Source organism: Cnephaeus nilssonii, assembly GCF_951640355.1.
Source record: "Cnephaeus nilssonii genome assembly, chromosome: 1".
Classification (NCBI taxonomy): domain Eukaryota; kingdom Metazoa; phylum Chordata; class Mammalia; order Chiroptera; family Vespertilionidae; genus Cnephaeus; species Cnephaeus nilssonii.
In genome coordinates, this window is record NC_137072.1 from 68,738,694 (window position 1) to 68,763,431 (window position 24,738).

General features: G+C 44.5%; 1 protein-coding gene across 2 annotated transcripts in view; it reads right to left on the reverse strand.

Moving 5' to 3' along the window:
* Positions 1-24,738, reverse strand: part of FRAS1 (Fraser extracellular matrix complex subunit 1) — a 439,997-nt gene that overhangs the window by 55,267 nt on the left and 359,992 nt on the right. For both annotated transcript variants that reach the window (XM_079772302.1, XM_079772303.1), the window contains exons 45-55: positions 24,019-24,207; positions 22,397-22,516; positions 21,903-22,082; positions 12,556-12,680; positions 12,159-12,299; positions 9,483-9,710; positions 7,345-7,458; positions 4,932-5,082; positions 3,693-3,852; positions 3,117-3,285; positions 777-1,023 (exon numbers count right to left, since the gene is read on the reverse strand). In XM_079772302.1, coding sequence (XP_079628428.1) covers positions 777-1,023; positions 3,117-3,285; positions 3,693-3,852; positions 4,932-5,082; positions 7,345-7,458; positions 9,483-9,710; positions 12,159-12,299; positions 12,556-12,680; positions 21,903-22,082; positions 22,397-22,516; positions 24,019-24,207 — 1,824 coding nt within the window. The remainder of the gene's footprint in view (positions 1-776; positions 1,024-3,116; positions 3,286-3,692; positions 3,853-4,931; positions 5,083-7,344; positions 7,459-9,482; positions 9,711-12,158; positions 12,300-12,555; positions 12,681-21,902; positions 22,083-22,396; positions 22,517-24,018; positions 24,208-24,738) is intronic.

The window sequence follows — 24,738 nt, forward strand, 5'->3', positions numbered from 1 at the left end:
AGCATCAGCCTATGGACTATAGGGTCCTGGGTTCGATTCCAGTCAAGGGCACATGACTGGGTGGCTGGATCCCCGGTGGGTGGTATGCAGGAGGCAGCCAATCAATGATTCTCTCATCATTGATGTTTCTATCTCCCTCTCCCTCTCTGAAATCAATAAAAATATATTTTAAAAAAACACACAAAAAAACCTGACATTATTACTTGTAGTTGTTGTGTGGCTTTGAATGAAGATTTAATTCCCATGTGTTTTAAAGTCTCAATGTTGCACAATAATATGAACTTTGGTTTGATTTTCAGTCCCTCAAGAACTGACCTTTAGTTCTTACACACAGTTTGCTTCTCATCTGAGCTCTATATGTGACTTTAACAGAAGGAAATCTTTAACCACATGTGTTTCAAGAACTAAGATGGGAAATCAGTTTTTACAAACTGTAACTTCCCTCCTTGACCAAGGTTACTAAACATTTTATGGGTTGGGTGGGTGATTAAGAATCCCCAGTACATGAATATTTGCAAGGCCAAATATAAAGTGTTTTAGTCCCGTTAAAGAATAACTGGGAGTGCTAACAGCCTGAACTACCAAGAGAAGCCTTCTGATAGAACTCACTAGGTAGGATCTTTATCAGGGCCGTGCTGAATTTAAATGAGTTAATACATGTAAAGTACTTGCACATATGAGTTAATATGGTACACGAGCACTTGGCACATAAATGGGACTCAATAAATGTTAGCTATTACAAAGCTCCTTGTCACTTTTGGTTGGCGCCAACAGACCTTTTCTTTCAATAGGTGCAAATAGAAAACCAGCGCTCTCGTTGATCCGGTAGGTCTTCTTATCAAACTCTAATGTGGGTTCGTCCTCAGTGTCATTGATAATGACCTTCGCCTGGGTGAACTCCCCTAGTAGGGCATATGCTGGCATGCTGAGTTCCACGGTGAAACTCTCCACCTTCTCAAACACGTCATCATCGTTGATGACAATGGTGCAGGATTTGGTGTCCTCTCGCTCATCAAACTGCACCTGTCACAAAGGGAACAACAAGGAATTAAGCTGTGCCTCAGCTTCCCCTGCTCTGCTCCCCCAGAAGGCCATGGGCAAAGAGGGCCCAAGTCCAGCGAGCACTCAATGAAGCAGCTGGTTCTTCTAGCCCCAACTTTCTGCTGAATTACCTGGAACACATGGCTACCTCTTCCCTTTCTTCATCTGCAACTGGACTGATTTACTGTATAGGGACACGGAGGGTGAAGACATCCCCTCCCATTTAGTGACTGTATTAAAACATGCAAGTAACTGTTCATATCCTGTTTTATTAACTCATTTGAGCAAGAGTCATTTGATTACTTAGTCCCCCTTCTATTTGTCGCAAGTTTAACTGGAAAGATCTTTGAACTTGGAATGTGAAGTTCTAGGCTGAAGTTCTGGTTTTTTAGTTCCAAGCTGGGTCAGGCTTTGAAACTTTACAAACATCAGTTTACTTTAAAGCACTGAACAAATGCAAGATATTGTCCTCCTACCATTATCATATTATTGTACAATTAAAACTGACATAGAATCTCAGCGTACTGAATAATGAAGTTTGAATTCAGGAAAATTACATTGTGAATAAGCCAGACTGAATTTTAACTTTATATTTGACTACATCCTCTGCAAATGAAACCTATAATGTGAGTACATTTAGCCTGGTACAAAGGAGATACATTATTATACATGCACTTAATTGTGAACAAACAGGGATATATGGTGGTTTTACTTTACCCAAAAATAAAAGAGGAAGATAAAACCTTCAAATGAAATCAGGGCTCTGGATCTGTTCAAAATTGAAAGGGTAAGAAATGGGCTTGGAATATACTTTGTGTAAACAGAAACAAATGAAACGTGTAAAAATAGTCACAAACCTCTAAAAACACATAATTTTCATTAAAAGAAAATTACCATTACTATCTAATCAGCTAATCAAATTTTTACTAAACTCCACATTTCATAACACTCCCAACTAAATGAAACACTCCACAAATCTGTTTACGATCTAGAACACACTTCCTTTTATCTTTCCCTGAAAAACAGGAATACATACCCCTTTTTATCATTTTGTTAGGACTCTTCTAGTTCCTCATTTAAATCTGACATAAGCGGCCTTAGCTTAGTTCTGCTGAAATGACTCAAAGAAAGCCCTCTCCTCTTTATGGTTCCTGTTACTTTATGTTGCGATAAGAATAATGAAATTACTTTGAAAAAACATTTAATCAATACCTAATAAGTGCCAGGCATTGTGCCATACATAAAAGGTGACAATAACAGGGTATTCTGCCATAAAGGAGCTTACTATTTAAGTCTGCTCCTTTCTCTTTTGCTTTCACTCTCCCCTTTTTCTCTCTCTCACTCCACCCTGACACTAATTAATACCACTGCTCTATATAGAGATGACAAATTTATCTCCCTACCCCAGAACTCCTCTCTGTACTCTCTACTGATGTATATAGCAGTCCACTGATGGCTCTAAGGCAACTCACACTCACCATGTTCAAAGCAAAGTCAAGATCACCCCCTCACCAATCCTGCTCTTCTATGGTGTCCCCTCCCAGCAAGGGGCTTCATCATCCACTTTCCCTTCTGCCCCACTATCTAATCCACTGCTAAGTCCTATCAATTGATGGCTTCCTCATCAGTTGAATCAATCCACTTCTCTCCCCCTTCACTTTATATCTGCAGCTTAAGCTCCCATCATCTCTCACCCAGCCTATCCAAAAGCTTCCCAACTGGTCTCCCCACACTCCCTCCCTTCAGGTAAAGAAAATGGAGAGAAAAGGTTAGAATTCCGAAGGCCTAGTGTAGAACATGATGCCTTGGAGACTTTTTTTTTTGGTCATGAAGCAAAATATAGATTGAGAAGCTAGACAACAATTTAAGTTTCGGCAGTTAGAATGTCAATGGATTTTAGGCAGACCATGAAGAACAAAGTACTGTGAGAATTGAAGATAGGAAAATTACTGAGGAAAGCTGCCAATGGAAAGGAAGGTGGGATAAGAGAAAATTGGAAGGTGCCACAGTAGCCTACAAGCTCGTCACAGTCCTTGCAGGCAGTTCAGGAATCAGAGGCCCTCTCGCCCATTTACCTGGCCAGCATACTCCACATAGTCCTGCTGCCCAGGCTGGGAGCTGATCCTGGAGCTGGAGCTGGCCGTGCCTTGTTCCGTGTGACACAGGACTATGGCGTATTGGTTCAGGTTCCCAGTCCTCTGCACTGTGACGCTGACAGACCCCGCCTTCTCGCTGACATTGTAGCTACAAACACACAAAAAGGTAGTCTCTGAAATTCTGCCCCTGGGTTGTGAAGAATCTGCTAGTTCAATGCCAGTATCTTCTGGTTACTTATATCCTGGTTTTACTGCTGATTAAGCTATGCGACTTTGGGCAAGTAACCCTCTTTCTGTCTCTACTGCTTTGTTGTTGCAGGGGCAACAATAGTATGCATCTCATAATTGCAAGTATTAAGGTGATGTAGGCCAAGGGCTTAGTTCAGTGCCTGATACTTACAGTAGTCAAGAAATACTTGGTACAATTATTACTTTTATTATTGTTATCACCACCCCCTCATCAGATGACGACAGCTGACCCACAGAGTGCTTTGCCCGGGATCCTCTGCTTGCCTGACTCATTTCTCAAGAATGAAGACACAATGACTCTTGTACCTAGTATGTTTAAAGCTGATGAGGGACCACTGGATGTGGAAGACATTGTCTCTGACCACATTGGGTTTACTGTCTTTCACCAGAAACTGAAAACTATCCGTCATCTCATGGGTCTTCTCTTCATGCAACACGTAACGAATCAACCCCAAGTTCACATCCTCTGTGAGGAAAAAAAGACACAGTGCATTAGCCCGGGGTTATAAAAACAGCCCCATAGCTGTCCACACTGACACACTCAGTCTATTCTTCTAATGGGTCATGGACAGAACATGTGTTCCCAAGAACAAAAAGGGATAATAGTCTTAAAAATTACTGTTTCTGCCAGATGCAAAAATAAGATCCTGTAGCTCTGTGTGACAAAAAGCTATCTTTATATACAGGAAATACACTATGCTATTGTAAATGAGAATTTCCAGGTCTTGGCAAAAATGCACTTCAATAAATGTCTATAGAATGTTAGCAGCAGATCTGAGAGCTGACAGAGAAAAGTCTTCGACCCCATCCTCTGTGTACATATGCTCATATCCACACCACTCCCTTCTAATAAGGTTCCTTGGAAGGCATGTGTTACTAAGAAAAGCTAAGGTTGGATTAAAACAGCCCCCACACAAAGCACAGGTAACATGGGCTCGGAGAGCCCAGAAGACTGAGGACAGAGAGAAAAAGGAAATTCGACACATGAGTCATAACAGGCAGTTTCTCGTAACTGCTCCCAATGAAGTCCTTCCTCAGAAGTCATCTAGATTCTAGAAGACCCCAAGAGATGTCTGGGAAATGAAAATACAAAATGGTCTGCTTAATATGATTCAAAGCAGGAAAACATTTCTGTTAAGGAATCTGCCCACATTGATTTTAATTTCTTTGCTGAAGACTTTAAAAAATGTCCATAACCCTTAGAGAACAAAAAATAAACCACACCGGATCACGGATCTTTCATAAAGCCTGGTGGCTGTTTTTGTGTTTTGTTTTTAAAGAAAACCAAGCATTCACAAGATCCCTTCCAGAAAACCTGGCCAAAACCTAGAGCAATTTGGGAGTTGAAGAAGCATGGTAAAGGTGATTTTTTTTTTTTGGGGGGGGGGGCACATAATTCAGAGTAACAGGAAAAAAATCAGAGAAGTAAGATTCCAAAGTTGGATGGTTAGACATTAAAAGGTGTTTGTTTGTATATAGGTTACATAGGGGTGAGAGTGGTGGTAGAACAGATTCCTCCCATTTCCCAGTTCCCCGAGGCCCCACCCTGTGTGAAGGTCACAGCAGCTCGGCCAGGCTGCAGCTTGTTCTCCACGTGGCCATGCCTGGGGCCCGTAGTGATCTCATAGACAAGTTGCAGGTCTTCCGTGTCCGGGTCCAGGGTCAGCAGTTCCTTCTTGGTGATCAAGTTGGTTGCCTGGAATAGAAACCCATTAAATTTAACTCCTGTTGTGGGAATAAAGCAAGAACAAGACCCAGTGACGCAGATTTAATTCAGCTCAACAATGATTGACTGAGTGCATTTACTGCACAGAAAACTTTGTCAGTATTGAAGAGGCTCTAAGGATAAAAGCCAGCCGGCCTCTGCCCTCGATGTGTTCACACTTTAATGGGAAAGAAAGGCTGATAAGCAATGTAGCTGTGGCAAGAGCTATATCGGGAAATTAAAAAAAATAAAAGAGTGCTATGCACTTTTTTGGGAGTGGGAGAGATAATTCCATAAGAACTGGGGCAGAAGAGATTTGAGATGGTAAAATTTGAGCTTGGCCTTTAAAGAAGGTGGGGACTTTGAAAGAATGATACAACACAGGAAAGATGGCCACTCCTGAAAATCAGGAGTCAAATGCAATGCTTGCAAGTGAGTAAGACACATATGATACCCCAATTTTGCCCAAATATACTGCCTATATTTTAACTCACTCAAAAAATATTTAATGAGAGCAAAGGTTGAGAGAAGAAAGAGGTAGTCAATAGTATTAAATGTTATTAACTCTAGGAAAATAAGGACATGTAAGTGACCTTTGGACTTGACAAAATAGAGGTCATTGGTGACTCTGACAAGAGTCCCTGCAGTAGGGTAGGGGTGGGAAGTAGAATTGCGGAGGTTTAGAAGAGAGTGAGATGGTTCTGAATATGGAAAAAAGTAAATAAAGTAGGGCAAAAGAATTGATACTAATTTTGTTTGACACATTTTAAAAATTCCGATAAATTTGGTGGAAAGCTATAGCATAACACCTACATATAAAAGCATACCTTGTTTTATTGTGCTTCACAGATGCTGTGTGTTTCAGAAATTGAAGGCAAGACCCTCCACCAACAAAAAAGGTTATGACTCTATTTACTGAGATACTCGTTTTATTGCAATGGTCTGGAATTGAACCCACAATATCTCTGAAGTATGCCTATACAACCAACTAATAAGCTCCATAGAGACAAGAAAATCTACCTCTTAGAGGGAAAACCACACACAAAGAAAGAAACCAGTTCTCTAACTGAACTCAAGAACTGTGTGTGTGTTTGGGTGGGGACAGGAATTTAATGCTAGACATGGTTATGGCATATCTTAAAATGACCAAATTGGGCTTTAGGAGAAGGAGAATGAAATTTCTAAAGTATTCCTCTGAGGACATTCACCTACAAAAATACCGTATTTTCCAGTGTATAAGACGACTTTTTAACCCAGGAAAATCTTCTCAAACTTCAGGGGTCTTATACGCCAGAAAATACGGTATTTGGGTTTTAAGCAATCTGATATACATTGTCAGAGATTTTTCTAACCTACTACTTCTTTCCCATTAATGGCATATTCCAGATATGTCCCTAAATCTATCTTTCCCTTCTTCTAGTTAACAAGCTTTTAGCTGGGCACCTGGCTGATCAGCTAGCTAGACACTCTATTTCCCAGCCTCCCATGCAACAGATGGGCCCATAAGAACCATTTCTTGCCAAAATAATATGAGTGCAAGAGATGTACCACTTGCTTAAAATATATCCCTTGCCCTTGCCATGGCTAGAGTTGTTAAGTGGTTAGAGCATCAGCCTGCACACTGAACGGTATTCGGTTCGATTCCTGGTCAAGGGCACATACCTGAGTTTCTGGTTCACTCCCCACCCATTCGGGCACATGCAGGAGGCAACCAGTCAATGCGTCTCTCTCACATTCATGTTATCCTCTCTCTCTCTCTCCTCCCTCCCTTCCTCCCTCCCTTCCTTTCTGAAAAGCAATGGGAAAAATATCTTCAGGTGAGGATTAAAATATCTATATATTCCTTGTTCTCTACTTTTCTATTTTCCTCTTCCCATGAACTAAAATACTGATGACTAACTGAAGAGATTAGGGTAACTCCAGTCAACGGCTACAGGCCAGTGATGGCAGAACGGCAAGAGAGAAGGAACCTGCGCCTCTGAATTATCATTCAGAGCCCTAGACTTCCACCCTAAATGTGAGGGGGAAATAACTGCTATTTGGTTTGAGCTACTATATTTGGGAGTCGTTGTATAAGAACTATATACAATCCGAATCAAACCCATGAATGAAGCTTTCCAATCTCAGGAATATCAGCTCACTTAGGGGGGAATAAACATGACTTGAGCCAGAGTTCTAGTCATAAGCTATCGTCATGTTCAAGGCTACTGCCCAAGCTGGTGAGTGTGGGATTGGCCGATGGAGGGGCCTTACCTTGCCATCCACATGCTCCAGCCACTGGAGCCCCAGGTTGGTGACAATTCTCGGGGTGCTGTCATCCACTGGGAGGATGTCTACTCGGAACTGCTGAGGTGCTGCTGTCATAATCTGGGGGTGGGGGGGGGGTGGGGGGGGTAGCAGGGAGAGAGACAAAAAAACTCATCATTCACAGACATCTGAACTGTCAGGTCTGGAACCCTGAAATCAGTTGACACTTCAGAGTGGGCGCACTTAGCACCCCTGGCCTGAGGCTCAGGGAGAATACTGCCTGCTGAAGGGCCCTATAAGAAGGAGAGCGAGAAACCAGGGGCACCGGGCTGGGACTTCATCTGCTGTGGAAGCTGACGTTTACACACCTCTGCATGTAGTGAGTTCAATGTTACCCTGAGGTGAAACAATAAACAAAACATTTTCCTTTCAATTACTCCTGTTAAATTCTTCCTGAGAGGCAGAAGAAAACCATCATTAAAATGTTAATGTCAACGTCTCCAGGTGGAACTCTGCCAAATATAGAAAGAGGTTTCCTGGAAAGAGATTTTCTTTCCCCCTTTTTTGTTCCTTTTTTTTTTTTTTTTTTGAGAGAACTATCTATATGGGGAAAAACGGGAGAAGAAATTAAAAATAAAATATTTGTGTCAATGGGGGAAAAAGGAGACTTATGTAATACTTGAAACAATAAAGGATTTAAATTAAAAAAGAATAAAATATTTGTGGAGACAATGAAAAGAAACTTTGGTTTATAATTTCCATCTCACTCAGACGGATCCACATCCACACACACAACACACACGCGGCACCTCCCTGTGGGAGGGGAAAAGGCGGCTGCCACGCAGGGCAGCAGATGCTGGCTTTTTCAACCTCCTACCACCCTCCTTGTAAGCAATTTCCATTCGTAAAATAACAGGGTCCCTCTGGAGACCTGCAGTGACCTTTTATGTTTATCAGAGAGGTAGCCGTCTTGCTGATTTATCCTGAAATCTTTTTTCTCTTCTGAAGGTCACGCTAACTGGGAGCAGCTGCAGTGCAGGAGGGAGAATAAAAGCGATGGGCTCCCCGGGGGTGATGCCTCGCAGACCCCGAGGGGCAGGGGAATCCTGACTCTTCGACTCACTGAGAACGACCTTCTCACAGGCTGTCGGTCTCTAAAGGGTGCAGGAAGGCCTTTCTCCCACAAAGGAGCCATCCCCATTCACCACCAAAGTCTGAAAGGGACTGCAGGACGGAGCGGACCGGAGTCCATGCTTACCTTTTACCTGGGTTGCCGTTATTCCCAGCAGAGGGTGTGGGACTGCAGGACACCCGGCTAAGGAATGAAGGAGTGAGTAAAAATAGCAGGGGAGGTAGTGCAGGGGCTGTCTTAATGTTTCTTCCAGGTGCCTGGATATCAGAAGGGAACAATTCTCTTAAAGAAATAAAGCTGAATGGCTGCATGACTTCAAGACCAAAGTCTTTACCTGTTTCACTTGCTGATTCTAAAATGATGACACAGATGATGATGACAGCCACAGTTGATTGCATGTTCCTGTGTATGGCACTGGGCTAAGTGCTTTATATACTTACGAAGGTGGTATCACCCCCATTTTATAGATAGGGAAGCTGAGGCTTAGGAAGGTTAAATGACTTGCAAAGTCACTCAGCCAGTCAGTGACAGAGCTAGAATTTAAATCAGTGTCTTCTGGATGCAGAAACTGTACTCTTAGCCATTGTTATTCTTCATGAGACTAAGAAACTTCAGCTGACTAAGGGGACATATAAGAGAGAAAGACAATCTAGAACCATATGAAATTAGTAAAAAACAGATGAAAGAAAAATGAAAGGAAAGGAGAAATAATAACAGAATAATAACAATAACTATCAACTTCTATTGAAAGTGCTCATAATTTGCTATTGTGTTAAGTACTTACTATGGATTATCTCTTTGAACCCTCATCTAATTGAAGCTGGTGATTATTATTGTATCCATTCTGCAGATGACACGAGGAGGTTTAGAGGAGCTAAGTGATTTGCCGAAGGCCAATTGATAAGTGACAGAACAAGAACTAAAACAAGGCTGTCCTTGGCCTTGAAATGCCATGATCTCGACAACCTCTGGCATGCTCTGCTATGCCTCCCCCTCCGTTGTTCCCCCTCACCTCTTTCCCTCCTTCCTCAACAATAAAGAAGGGGTTTTTCCCATCAGCAACCGTGAAGGTGAACCAGTCTTTGAGGGAGTTGCTGCCATCGTGGCTGTAGCTGACTCGGTTCTGGTAGACGTCCTCCATGGTGAAGGTGGAGATGAACTGGAAATGCTGCCCATTGGTGGTTCGCTCGATGCTGCCATGCCGTGGGGGCTGCACAATGGTGAACGTGACAGAGTCGGCCTGTGGAGGAGGCAAAAAGCAAGAGGAGAAGGGACTTTCTTAAGAGAAACCAGATGTGTCAGTGATGGCCAACAGGTGGTCAAGTGTAGTCAAACCTAAAGACATTTATAAAATAAGAACTGCATTTTTTATGGCTATCAAAAATAAAACTAAGGAGGTAAATTATATTGGTTACTATAATTGAATTTATATTCTGGTGCCTTCAGTTGTAAGACTACGACATTTACATTTGTCCTTTGCGGGGGGATCAGAGGGGAAAGCCTGAATCTTTAACCTCTCCCAGGATGATAGGAACTAGACCTTTAAAAATTATTCATTGCCGAAACCGGTTTGGCTCAGTGGATAGAGCATCGGCCTGCGGACTGAAAGGTCCCAGGTTCGATTCTGGTCAAGGGCATGTACCTTGGTTGCGGGCACATCCCCAGTAGGGGGTGTGCAAGAGGCAGCTGATCGATGTTTCTCTCTCATCGATGTTTCTAGCTCTCTATCCCTCTCTCTTCCTCTCTGTAAAAAATCAATAAAATATTTTTTTAAAAAATTATTCATTTATTTTCCATCCATTTCCCCCCACTTCCCAAAACTCTTATATCCAGAATCCCATATGCATCAGAACAGAAGTTTATTTCCCATTTCTAGTCACTGCTTCTAGGGCGACACATAGAAGCAAAAATAGAGGTAGAAAACCCTGCTCAAGACTTTCCAATGATTTCCCACCAACTGAGAATAAAATGAAAAGGCCTTCCTGGGCCAACCAGGCCCGTTGTGACCTGGTCCCAGGACTCCTCTCTGAGCCCGCTCTTCCCCTCTCCTGCTTGTTCACTAGGTTCCCACCTCTTGGCCTCTTGTTGTAACTCAAAAGTCCCAAGCACACTTGACCCCAGGGCCTTTGCACTTCTGGTTCTTCTGCCCAGGGAATGAGGCTCCCAGATGACTGCATAGTTTGCTCTTCTGCTTCATAGCTCTGCTCCTCAGAGAAGCCTTCCCTGCCCACTCTGTCTAATATAGCACAATCTCTATCTTCTTTAGCTTGCTTTAGTTTTATTCATAGCACTTACATATCTGACATGGTATTATATGTTCTTTCTTTATTGTCTGTCTTCCTCAACAAAGGTTGAAAACTCCCTAAGGCTGGAACTTTATGTGTTTTGTTCACGGCTCTGTCCTTCACATCTAGAGCAGAGCCGGCACGGGTAGGTAATGACTATTTGCTGAAAGAGTGAACAGATGAATGAAAGAGCGCTGGCAGAGGGTAGAGTGCACATAGAACTAATTAATAATTGCTGTGGTGCTCTTATGGGAGCTAAATTGTGCCAGAGGTTACACGCTTTTATGTGAAAGCATCATGAGAATGAGAGTTCTGTCTCTACAGGCTCTGTTTTACTATATAAAGCCTAGTTCTCTGAGGATGCCTAAATTGTAATAATGAGTTGTCATCCAGAGAAGTCTGAATGAAGAAAATTAAAAAAAGGGAAAGATCTATTTTGCCAGTTTCTTTAGTTCATTAGATTCTACATATAAGTGAGATCATGTGATCGATGCAACAGACATGATTCTCAGAGGGAAGGGGGGGATGAAAGGAGGGGTGGGAAGAGATTAACCAAAGAATTCATATGCATACTAGAGGCCCGGTGCACAAAATTTGTGCACTTGGGAGGTTCCCTCAGTGCCGGGACCCCTCGGGGGATGTCCGACTGGAGTGGGCCTAAGCTGTCAGTCAGACATCTTAGCACTGCTGCGGAGGCGGGAGAGGCTCCTGCTACCACTATTGCGCTCACCAGCTGTGAGCTCGGCTCAGGGCTTCTGGCTGAACGGCGCTCCCCCTGTGGGAGCACACTGACCACCAGGGGGCAGCTCCTGCATTAAGCGTCTGCCCCCTGGTGGTCAGTGTGCATCATAGCGACTAGTCGTTCAGTTGATTTGCATATTAGCCTTTTATTATATAAGATATGCATAACCCATGGACATAGACAATATAATATGCACAATGTAATAGTGCAGTGAAGGCCTGGGAGGGGGCAGGAGCAGGGTGGAGGGGACCAATGGGGGAAAAATGGGACATCTATAATACTTTCACCAATAAATATAAAATTAAAAAGAAAAAAGGGAAAGATATATAGGTGCCATAAATCCTTGTTCATGCTAATAAGGAATAATTTTCTATAAATCATGATAAAAATTCAGCATGTTAAAAAGATTGTTACATGTAATCAGGGGAGAGGGAGAGCATACTTAGGATTCCAGAAAGGGTTTAAAAGCAATTTGATGCAAATGTATTCACTTCCTCTTTTTCAGAGGGCTGTGGTCTCTTCAGGTTTCCAGTCCTTCAAGGATACTTGTACTAACCTCACCCCCCTGCCCTCCCCTCGGGATGCTCAGTCACAAAGCAGCCGCTGGACTCACCAGATCAGCTTCTCATTCAGCCAGAGAACCCAGGGGCACGTTTTTTACCTCTGTATCCGCATCCACGGCCTTGAGCTCAAATTCCGTGATGGTCTTCCTCACTCCCTCCTGCACCCGCATCCCCACGTTCTGTACAACGGGCAGCGAGTCATCCACAGGGCGAATGGTGATGTGGAACGTCTGGGTCACCTAGAATGGCAGCCACATGCAGGCTAGAGAGACACAGGCCCCCAGCTCCACCCAATAGAAGGTAGGTGGCCTCTACTTTCCCCTTCACACCATTCCTCACATGATGGACTGAGCAGGAACCCAAAAATGAATTCTCTTGGACAAGACCCCAGGGGCTGTCAGAAGCCGCCTGACCTTGGCTGAGAGCAGAGGGAAGTGAAGCTCAGACAGCACCAGCCGCCCTGCAGATGCTAAGGGAATCCAGCTCCTCGCCTACCTCATGGACTCCATCTGAGAGCGTGAAGCTGAAGGCGTCTGAATGGTTCTCGGACTCACTGGAGTGGACATACTGAACGTTTCGCGAAGCCAGGTCAGCCTGAGTAAAAGAAGTGATCGGGATACCTGGCAAAAGGGAAGAAGAGAAACAGAGAAAGGATGTGAAAATGCTCGCCATACTTCTGAGGCTGGGGAAACAGCATGTGCTCACGAGAGAGAGTCCTTGGTATTTGTTTCCTAGCATTTATGCGCTTCTCCCTGAGACCTGGTGTTAGAGTTGTTTGCCTACTCTTTTTTGTTTTTTTCTACAACAGCATATGTTCTGTGGGAGCACATGTTAACGTAATTATCCAGGCTTCTACTATGTGCCAAGCCAACAGCAGGTGCTCAATAAATGTTACTCTCCTTTCTCTTGGGGCTTATGTATGCAGGTCAAATCTGTGAAAGGTAGAGACCTTGCCTTATTCTCCAAACTCCTCTCTCTTAAGTTTTATATTCCCCCATAGCCTCATAGCCCTTTCTGAAAACCTATCCTAATTTTTAATATTGTGCAATGGGAACCCTGGACTAATAGGGCTTGGCTAAACCACAGCCTTGTTTCTGTGATTGGTGGGGCTTCCCCAGCCTCCACAGTTTCCACTGGAAATTCTTCAAGGTCCCTTTCCAGGTCTGTGATTCTAGCTTCTCATATACCATGTCGGCCGGGCTGACAGTAGACTTACTGCATGGCTCTGGGCTTTGGGCGATCATTCTATATCAACTCTAAAACGACCCAGAAAACCACTACCCTTTAACAACATGATAGAAAACATACTCATTTTTTTAGAGTCACTTTGAAAGTACAAAAATCTAAAGTGATTTTGAATAATTAATGCTAAAGTATCCCACAAGTGAATACTATCTCTATGTTTTTAAATGTCAAACAACAATTAGTGTAGAATTCTTGCTTCCATCTTAGGGCCCTGGGACTTACTCCCCGGTCCCAGCCAAGACTGAAACAAATCACATCTTTTAGACCCTCAGCACCAATTCCCTCTGCCTAATGTGAGTGTTGGGGTATTAATCCATTTGATCTAATCCTTCTGTTTGGTCCTGCAATTCATTTGCTGATGCCTAGGATTTATTATTTGTCATTGTAAATCCTGGCAAAAGCAGCGTAGCTTTCCTATAAAAAAAAACACTCACACACAAACCCAGAAACTGTACTTTGACTGTGACACCAGTATCACTGCCATCCTTAAAAATTAATAAACCTGCATGGTTTACATCTGCATCTTTCTTTATCATCTAAAATTTGTCGCCCAGATACAACAGCCTCCTGATACTGGGGCATTAATTTTTTGATGAGGCATTTTATATTTCTGTGCTTGCTACATGAGTTCTTGACAGGCAAAAAAATGTAGCCCCCTGTCTTATAGCTTTGTCTTGTAGTCTGGACAGAAATCCATACCATTCTTTAAAAATTTAATAACTTCAGACTGGCTGCGCTGAGAAATTTAAATCTCTTCCCCTGCGGTGACTCCCTCCTCATAGCTCATGGGGAAATGCTTGTCTGGATTCTCACAATCCACTGGTCACCTAATTCACTCTTCTCTTTATGAGAACCTAGGCCTGACTGAGGAAGGTGATAGGATTTTCCTTCCTCTTGGGAAGGAAGCACTAGGATTAATTTTTAAAACATTTTTGAGAGGAAATGGACATATAATAAATAGCACACATTTAAAATGTATAATTTCATAAGCTTTGGCATATCCATAAAACCACCACCTCAATCAAAATAGTGAACATATCCATCACCTCCAAAGTTTCCAGCTGACACTTGATAATTCTTCCATTCTTCCCATCCCCTACCCTATCCCAAAGCAATCAATAAATTGCTTCCTGTCACTCTAGATTAGTTGCCATTTTTTCTGATTTTTTTAAATAAATAGATTCATACAGTATGTACTATTTTATGCATAGTCTCTTTCACTTGGTATAATCATTTTTCAATTTATCCATATTGTACCACGTGTTAACAGTTCATCCTTTTTATGACTAGGTAGTATTCTATTATGTGGATATGCCATCGTTTGTTTATGCATTCATGTGTTGATGAACATTTAGGTTAGTTCCCATTTGTGGCTATTATAGATAAAGCTGCTACGGTCATTTCTGTACAAGTCTTTGTACTGACCTAAGTTTTCATGGTTTCTGGGCAAATCTCTAAGAGTGAAATGGCTGGAATACATCTTGGGTGCATGCTTAACTTTTTAGGAAACCGAGAAACTGTTTTCCAAAGAAGGCAGGACCACTTTCCATTCCCACAGCAGTGCATGAGAGCCCTGGGCTTCATCTTAGGGCGCCTTTCCCACTTCTAACTAGAAGACACTGAACACCTACTGTGGAGAATACTATTGCAGGCGTGCTTATATATTTTAGGTTTCATCTTTTAACAACTCTGGGAGGTCAAGGTTGGCATGTTACCTCATTTTGATAGATTAGGACAGTGGTCGGCAAACTGCGGCTCACGAGCCACATGCGGCTCGCAAGCCGCGGTTTGCTGCTCTGTTGACGAATGCGTTTGCCGACCACTGTCATATACTACCCTTTACTTCTTCGCACACAATATGCCACAATTGCCTAATCCTCACAGCTTCCTACTACACGGTAACATTTAGTCTACCAGTGGTCAGCAAACTCATTAGTCAACAGAGCGGCAAACCGCAGCTTGCGAGCCGCAGTTTGCCGACCACTGGATTAGGAGACTGCGATGCAATTAGAGTAGCAATGTGGCCTATCCCAGGTCACACATCTAATAGGGGGACAGAGCTGGAACTGGAGATCAGGTTGTCTAACTCCAAAGGTTATGCCTGCTAGGAGTACGTTTTTATAAAACTCATCTAGACTTTTCAGGCTAGATAAGGAGCCTCTTGGGTATCACCCTTATCCTTTAATTGTTTTCAATATAAAAGTAATACATGGCTATTAAAGAAAATGTAAAAAAAACACAGAAAAGTAGTAAAGAATCACAAAAAGCACTCATAGTATGGAATCACAAGAATCACTCATATATTTACCACTAAATATCACCATTGTAATATTTCTGAATTGAACTGTCTCTTATACTTGATTGGCCATAACCTTTTTTTTTTATCTGAAATATTGGTTTTGATGGGGTACTTACTATTATTATTTAAATGATATTCATGATTAAGTGCCAGAGAGTAATAAGCTGCACCTAGAATGCAAGCTTCAAGGGGACAAGCATTTTGGTGGTTTCCTCACCAACGTGCACCTACAAGAGTGCCTCACACACAGCAGGTACTCAAAACTTTTTGGTAATTGATTTTAGCTCACCCACTATAATCAATATCTGAGGCCCTACCCATTGAGCACAGAATTTTCAATCTCTATGTACCACCTCTCCCCGCCACCCCCCGCCTTTGCTAATTGGGCATTGGAAAACTTCAGCTACTTGCTCACCACCAAGATGGCGTTTCCAATAACATGTTCTCCCTGTTGGCTGTCACAGCAGGTAGTTACTGTTTGAAAGGTTGCAGGCTTTTAATCCCATGGAAGGCATTTGCAGTCACCAACCTACTGGCTACACTACGTCTCTGGCAGTATTACAGGGACCCACATTAACCCTGTCAGCTTTTCCAATTCCCTCAGAAGGCCAGCACATTAGAGAACATTCCGTCCAGGTCAGGAGAGTGGTGTGGGAAAAAGGCATCTCTGAAGAAACTGCCTTCCTAAGTGGAGGTCAGGCGATTGCCTCGGCCTCCTGCTTTCAGCACGGCCAGGGTGGCCCTGTGCATGGGAACAGTGCTATGTCAGAAGCAGTGCTGAACCACCGCAGGCTCTTGCCATGGTAGACTCTCAGCTTTTTTTTCAAAGCCTCCAGTTATGGGCTAAATTGTGCTGCCTTCCCACCCCTCCCCCCGTCCCCCGCCGCCAATTCATATGTTGAAGTCCTAACCCTTAGTGCCTCAGGTATGACATTACTTGGAAACAGGATCATTACAGAAGTAATGAGGTCACTAGGGTGGGACCTAATCCAATATGACCATTGTCCGTATAAAAGGGGAAACTTTAGATATACACATACTAGAGGCCTGGTGCCCTGGTGCATGAAATTCGTGTGCAGGTACGGTTCCTAGGCCTGGCCTGCAATCAGGGCCATCTTCCCCGGCTGCCTGCAGCTGGCCCCGCCCCCCGTCACCACCCACCCCCAGTGATCAGTGCCTGACAGCTGCGAGAAGGTATCGAGAGGTTGGTTGTTCCTGCCCTCTTGCCGGCCCAGCCCCCGCCGCGGGTCACCCTCTGTATGTGGGGCAACCAGCGGGGTGGGGCCCTTGGTCTGGCATCCCCTGCGTCCTCTGCCACCCACCCCTATTTCCCTGTTCACCATAAGGCGATCAGAGCCTGCTGGCCGGGGAAAGGGACCAAGAGGTAGTAAGTGTGCCTCATAGTGACTGGTCCAGCGGTCTTTCTGGTTGTTCTGCTGTTAGGGTCAATTTGCATATTACCCTTTCCTTATATAGGATAGAGACCTGGTGCACAGTTGGGGGCCAGCTGGCCTGCCTTGATGGGGGCCCCAGATCAGGGTGGGGGTCCCCACTGGGGGGCAGGCCAGCCTGGGCAAGGGGCCACCAGGGGTTTTTAGGCCCACCACAACCCGATCATTCTGGTCTCTGGTCATTCTGCCATTTCGGTCACTGGGCTTTTATTATATAGGATAGAAAGAACACCATGTGAACGTGAAGATGGCATCTAGAGGCCAGGGAAAGACCCTTCTCTCAGAAGGAACCAACACTACTGACACCACAATCTGGGATTTCCAGCCCCCTGATCTGTGAGACAACACATTCTGTTTGAGCTGCATAGTCTGTGGTACTGAGGATGGCAGCCCTAGCAGATTCATACATGCTGCCCTCACAGAGAACCCAAACTAAGACAATTTTGGTTGGGGTCATAATACTGAGAAAGGCTGACATTAGGAGAAAACCAAAGCGTACCTTGGCTCAAAATCACTTCTGGGAAGTCTTTTCTGACTCACCCACCCCTCTCTCTCAGTAGAACTGCTGTCCTTTGGCTCCTACTGTCCTCTGTCTTGTTGCTATCACAGCTGCTAACACACACCTGCACCTATTCATTTGCATGCCGACAACTTCTGAAACATAAAGGTGGGAACCAGTGCTGTGCTGGTGATCTCTGGATTCCAATACAACTCCTCCCCTATTTTAAAAATACAACTCCTGACTGTTAGGTAAGCCACTGAATCCCCAGGTAGGGTCTTCATCTCCCAGCTACCTCACAGCTGGGTGTGACTGTTCTTGCCACTTGGATGTGACTAAAAGTGATGTGCTTTCTTCTAGTAATACCCTGGAAGGGGACGGAAGTGGGCTCCCTGGCCTTCCCCCCTTACTGCTGGCGGGGGGAGGACACAACTGCAGTCGTTGTTAGAGTAGAAACGGGAGCCTCATGCTGGGGATCACTGAGCCACCTGGGCCATCTGGGCCACCTGCCTCTTGATTTTTCTGAAAAGGAAGAGAAAACTTCTTGCTTCAGGCACTGTATTTTGAAGTCTCTTTATTCCAGCAGCCTCACTTCTGCCCTAATAATTTAATTCCTTTCTCTGAGTTCCCAAGAAAAAGAGACTCTTTTGTCTCCCTGATGTGAGGTTGTGGCCACCTCAACCTTGACAGAGCACTTGTGGGACTAGACTCCCAGATCCTCACGGTCTGGTGTCTGGTGTCTGTCTTCCACAGTTTGCACAGGCAGATGGCTCGTGACATCGCCTCCGGGGAAGAAAAGAGGCTCCGCACAGCTTTCCCGTCTATCTGCAGAGAGCAATCGCTCACCATCGGCGGGCCACGAAAGGCAGCCTGAGAATCAGCCCACTTCACAGCGAGCCATCACAGGAGGATGTCTGCAACACCAGTGGCAAGTGATCACTGCACGCAGCACGGGTCCCAAGATAGCTCAGCGCCTGAACTACAGACCCTGGCCTAGAAGATGCTCTGCTCCCCTCAGAAAGGCCAGGTCCAGCCCAACCCCCACTCCTGGCAGAGACATGCTCACCATCTGAGACAAATGGGGTGAGGTGCTGCCACTCTTTTAAAAAAAGAAATTTTAAATCCTCACACAAGGATATGTTTACTGATTTTAGAGAAGGAGGTGTGGGGGGTGGGGGGAGGAGAAAGGGAGAAAGATAAAAACAGAGAAACATCGCTTGGTTGCCTCCTGTACATGCCCTGACTAGGGATGGAACCCACAATCTAGGTATGTGCCTTGACTGGGAATTGAACCCACAACTTCTGGTGTATGGGGTGATGCTCCAACCAACTAAGTCACCTGGTCAGGGCAGGTGCTGCTGCTCTGTAAGCTGTAGTCAGCTGCCTTAAGAGAGGATGATAAGTCAGCAACATGGATTTCCTCTGAAGGGAGACCTTTGACATTTAGAAAGAATCAAGTGCATGAAAATATTCGCATGTAGGGGAGATAGGGAAGGAGCGGATGCTGATGAAATGGAATTTGTAATGAAGGAGGGGCAGGGAAGTCCTACCCTATCAGCAATGGTGTGAGCCCCCAAGAACAGCAGGAAGGGGACTGCATCCAGTATGCGGTTTACTTACGAGTTACCAGAAACAGGTGAATTAAGAAAAACTGGTTGGGTCTGGAGACTACCTGGATTAGGGAATCAAACCTGGAGGGAAAGGGCAGGTGAAGGAAGAGTCCCAGGTAGAGCGAGACATCCCCCTATTTTGAGAAGGTACTTTCCCAAGAGGAGGGAGAAGTGTGTTCCCCTCTGGGTCGCTCCCTGAGCCATACCGGCGTGGTCTTTGCAGACAGAATTCAAGCTCAGTGACAGTGATACTGTAAACACCAAAAAACGCGAATTTGGAGCAGCCTCACACAGGACTCAGCAGAGCCTGGGGTCAGAGAAGAGCGAGGCTGTGATTTACCAGCCCTGGGCACTGGCAGTGTCTTGCAGGAAGCTCAGAGCCTTTCAAAGCCCTGCACAGTGAGCATGCAGTTGCCCAACACAACAGCCAAGAGTCTGCCCTTTCATCTTTGGAGAGAAACAATCAGCAACTTGACAGGAGTCTGGCAGAAGCAATTAGCTCATGAATTAGTTATCAAACATCTCATGCAGCCAAGGTCTTAGAAGTGCTGATCTGCATACTCCCCAGGGAATTGGGCAACAAAGGGTAGGCCACCTGCTTCAATTTGCATTAGGGTTTTGGCCAGTCCATCCCTCCCCATTCCCTCTCACCATATGCACATGACACTCCTTCCTCTAGCATCACTGTGGACCCTGCCACATCAGCCTCTAGCTCTGGTAACTCATCTCCCACCGCCCTGGCCCTCACTCACTGCCACAGGCACACTGGTCTCCTTGCTGCGTCTGGAACCTGGTGTGCCAAGTTGATCCTGACTTTCTTTCTTTTTCTTTTTTTTTTAATATATATATATATTTTCTTCTTTTACTTTTTTAAATTAAGGTATTATATGTGTACATATCTTACCATTGCCCCCCCCCGACCCCACTCCCATACATGCCCTCACCCCCCAGAGTTTTGCGTCCATTGGTTATGCTTATATTTTATTGATTTTTTTTACAGAGAGGAAGGGAGAGGGATAGAGAGTTAGAAACATTGATGGGAGAGAAACATCAATTAGCTGCCTCCTGCACACCCCCTCCTGGGGATGTGCCCGCAACCAAGGTACATGCCCTTGACTGGAATCAAACCTGGGACCTTTCAGTCCGCAGGCCGACGCTCTATCCACTGAGCCAAACCGGTTAGGGCTGATCCTGACTTTCTGTTCACACTCGCTGATGCCTCTGTCTGGGATGCTCTTTCCTTATCTGCCAGCTTGCCTGGCTCCCTCACTTTCTTTGGATCTCTGTTCAAATGTCATCTTCTTATTAGAGGGCCCTCCCTCACCCCTTGCTCCCTGTGCATCCTGGTGATGTCCTTGTTTCTCCCCCAGCACGCATCACCAGTGACATATGATGTATTCTCTTGCTTGACTGCTTACTGTCTGGTTCCCTGCATTAGATGGTCAGTACCATCAGGGCAAGTAATTCCCCCATTTTGCTATTTCCCTGGTTGAGTGAAGACTCTGTAGCCTAAAATACAAAGAAAAGCAATGAGGATCTAAATATTCTGCCAGCTGCCTCTAGCCTGTATGATGTACAAAATAAAGACAATTCTAACTTTAGATTGTTTATTTGGCAAGTGTCTCTTGCCCTTCACCTTCCTTCCACTGGCATGTTCCATCGGTTCTCTCCCTGAAATTCCTTCCTTCCTTCTCTCCTTCCTTCACCGGCTGTTGCTCAGTGAATACTTAGTAGGTACCAGGTATTACCTCATACATTATTCTCCTCTTACCTGGTCCCACTATTGTGCCCTGGGTGAAGCTTCACTAGCTCCCACCTGGTCAAATGTGAATCTTCTACCCACGGTCACTGCCTCCTTTTCCCTTCTTTTGGTTCATCCTGTTGGACTCTAGATGAATTTCACTTCCTTTCCTGCCTCAAAATTCTGCAATAACTTCCTATTGCCTATTTAATTAAATAGGAATTATCTCAGATTTGAAGACCCTCCATAAAATGTCAATTTACCAATGAGCCCCATCCATTTCAATTTTCAGAGCATATGCTTTAGCTGAACTAGCCCAGTCATTTTTTTTTAATGTGGCCACATGCTGTCCCCATCTCTGGAAATAGCACAATTTCTGTCTGCCCAAACTCTGTCTTCCAAATGCCACCGCTGGGCACCTTACCACCCCATGTAGCCTCTCCCCTTTTGAACTCTTATGACAACAGGTTTATGCAGTTCTTAAAACACCTGCCATAGTCTTCCCTGAGTTATGGGTTATCTGCAGGGAAGAAGTTCCTTATCTCACCCAGTAGAAAACTCTGGAAGGGAAGAATTGTGTTTTATTTACCTTTTTTTTTCTTTACCAGCAGCAGCTAAACTAGAATCTTGCTCAATACCCATGCTCACTTGCTCTTTGCTGAATTAAAATTTTAAGCACAACGCATCCACACCAAGCCAGGTGCTCAAAGACTTTAAAAGAAGAACAGGGTGCAGTGTTTGCTCTAAGAAATGGACAATCTAGTTATAAAGACAAGATTGCTTTTATAAAGTTGCAAATTTTTATTCAACTTTCAGTGAGTAATTACTGAGCATCTACTGTTTGCTAAATATAATGCAAGGCAGTATATAATGGTCAAGATTAGTGATGCAGAAAATAAAATATTCATAGATTCTACGTGTATGTATTCACAGGCTGTGGCTACCCCAACACGGACTAAATGCCAACTTTGGTTTGATAAAGCACCGACAGGCTTACCTGGTGACCCTGCATGCTCCAGGTGGCCCAGCCGGGGCTGTCTGGTGATTCTGTAGGTCAGTGCTGCCGGCTCGCTCTCCTGGTCAGTGGCAGAGAGCTGCAGAGTGGTGATTTTCTTCACTGAGTTTTCATCTAAGACCAGTCCTTTATTGGTGGTGATGACTGGTGGGGATTTGTCTTCTGAAAATATTAGAAACAGTGATTTGAAATGGGATATTTTTAGCCTCCTTTCTTCAATTCTGGATCTGGTGCCCTGGGGTAAGATCAGAATAGCTCTCAGAGAGAGAGAGAGAGAGAGAGAGAGAGAGAGAGAGAGAGAGAGAAAGAGAGAGAGCACCCCAAGGAGCCAGAGCTTCACAGAGCAGTGGGGACATTATCTCAGATTTCCTTACTAGTTGGGTGTAAAGGAAAGGCTCAGCCTCAAGGTAATCACAGTATAGATTCTTTAACTTCAGAACCACTGACATATTTTTAGAGACTCAATGCCCCCTTACCCAAAACAATGATGGAAAATGACTGGCTGATCAATTTGTTGCCTTCTCCATCAACCACATCAAACTTAAAATCAAAGTTCCCACCAGATTCTCCTTTTCTGTGACTGTATTCTACTTGGCCTGTAAAAAGAACAACAACAACAAAAATCAAGATTTGCTATTAACGCTTTGTGCTCTTATTTCTGAAGTGTGAGGTGGTAATTCGATTGGTATCCATACCAAGGAATCAATTAACACTCTCCTGACTTTGACATTGTTTTTGACATTTTAATCTAAAGTTTTCATTTCCTGCTTTCCTCTCCCTCTCTGGGCTTCCTCCTATTAACGTCACCTGAAATAGCATTGCTTACAGCTGGGGCTCGGCTTTTGGGAAAGAGTCTGAGGAAGTCTCATGTATAACTAGATCAGCAAAACTGCCAATGTGGAAAATGTGCGCTGACCACACCCCTGTCACTGGTGTGACCCTGTATATACCCATGTCACTGGTATGACTCTGTATATACCCACGTCACTGGTGTGACCCTGTATATACCCACGTCACTGGTGTGACCTTGTATATACCCATGTCATGGGATAAGAGGGTGCAGAGCTCAGCCCACATTCCCCTAGAAAGCATCACTTCCACTTTCCAATACAGACTTACATCATTTTTGGAAGAACACAAAATATAACCAACCAACAAGTAAATAAACAAAACAAACTCTACACAGAAGTCAAAAGGATCCAAAGGAGAAGCGCAATGTGTCACACTGTTGTGAACCCACAACATCACTTCTAAGCACCCAGCAATGCAACTAGAACCAGGTCTCTGGGAAGAGGGGCCTGGTCTCATGTTTTAAAAGAGACACTGATGCAAGGAGTAACTAAGGAATGACTCTCCCTTTGCTTATTCCGCCCCCTTTATTAAAGTACAGACAGGTCCAATGAGAATTGGGCTGCTACCACTTTGATGTGTTAGTACATGGACAGGACCCTTATTTTATGCTCCTTGGGGGCATATTTCCACCTCTAAATGGAATTGCACATCACCACAAGATGTTGGATTACTTTCCCCCACAATATGTAACACCCCCCCCCTTTTTTTTTACCCCTGAAAGCACTGTGCAGTAACTGCGTAGCATTTAACATTTATGCTTTTACATGACATCAGCATTTCCTGGAGGAGGGATGAGCTATGTAATCTCCCCCAGGCACCTCCGATTTATGCCCTTCCATTTTGCTTAGTTCATTAACTTGCGCTCTTCAGGGAGCTGAAAAGAGATATAAATTGTTCACCTAAGGCAGGCATAATTTTCACCTAAATCCATCCCAATTCACCTCTTTTTCCTTTCCCTCTCTCACATACACTTTTCAGCATTACAGCAAGTCAAATGATTTTCCCCCCTCCACAACAGCCCCAGATTTCATCAATGCTTTGTCAAAGGATGAACACATTTTAGCCAAGAATGATAGTTTTTAAAAAACTGAGGAGTCAGGAAAGAATAAACGGAGCTATAACTCAGTTCTTATTCAAAACAAAGAGTGTACCGCGGACTGCCATAGGCTACCAGGCATTCAACTCCCATTCGCTACTGTGGGTGGAGTCTGAGGAAGTCTGGGGAGGCTGAGGACCCCTGGCTGACCTTGGCGGATGTCAGCCTGTGAGAAACTCCGGATGGGGCCTTTGGCGGAGATTTGCTCCAGGTTGCCGTGCTTCACTGTCTGCAGGCACCCAGCACCAGGATCTTCCTTCAGAATGAACATCACCTGGCTTTCATCTGAGTCGGTGTCTGTCACTTTCAAGTGCTGTTCTGTGATGCGTGCTGCAGACCCTGGGCGAGAAGAGGAGACGCAGGTCATTGCCCATCATTGCCTTCGAATAGGACGTCAAATGATTTCAGGAGATGGAGAGTAAATTATCATACGTTCTCTGGGTCTAAGCAAGTAGAAGGTGCTTGCCCTTCTGTTTCCATCTCAATGAATGTTAATTTCCCAACCTCCCAATTTGCTATCAGCCCTTGAGTGTAAGTCTGAGCCCCTTTTCTCTCCTGATGCATTCTCACTCTCTATGTTTGCTCTAGTTCCACAACCTATTAGTTAACCCTATGATAAAACCTGCTTGGACCTAATTTATTTACTGCCTTGAGGATCACCAAATCTTAAACTCACAAACATATCTGGTTGCCATCTCAGACCAAATAGTCAAAGGCATTGCTCCTCAAGACAGAAGATACGGTGAGATGACAGAGCAGGGGGAGCCGGGCGCTGGGCCCTGTGAGGCTGCACAGCTGTTGGGGATGGAGGCAAGGCACTGGCTCCTGGCCAACACCTCTTCTGAGGGCCTTGCCCTTGCTTTTCTGTTC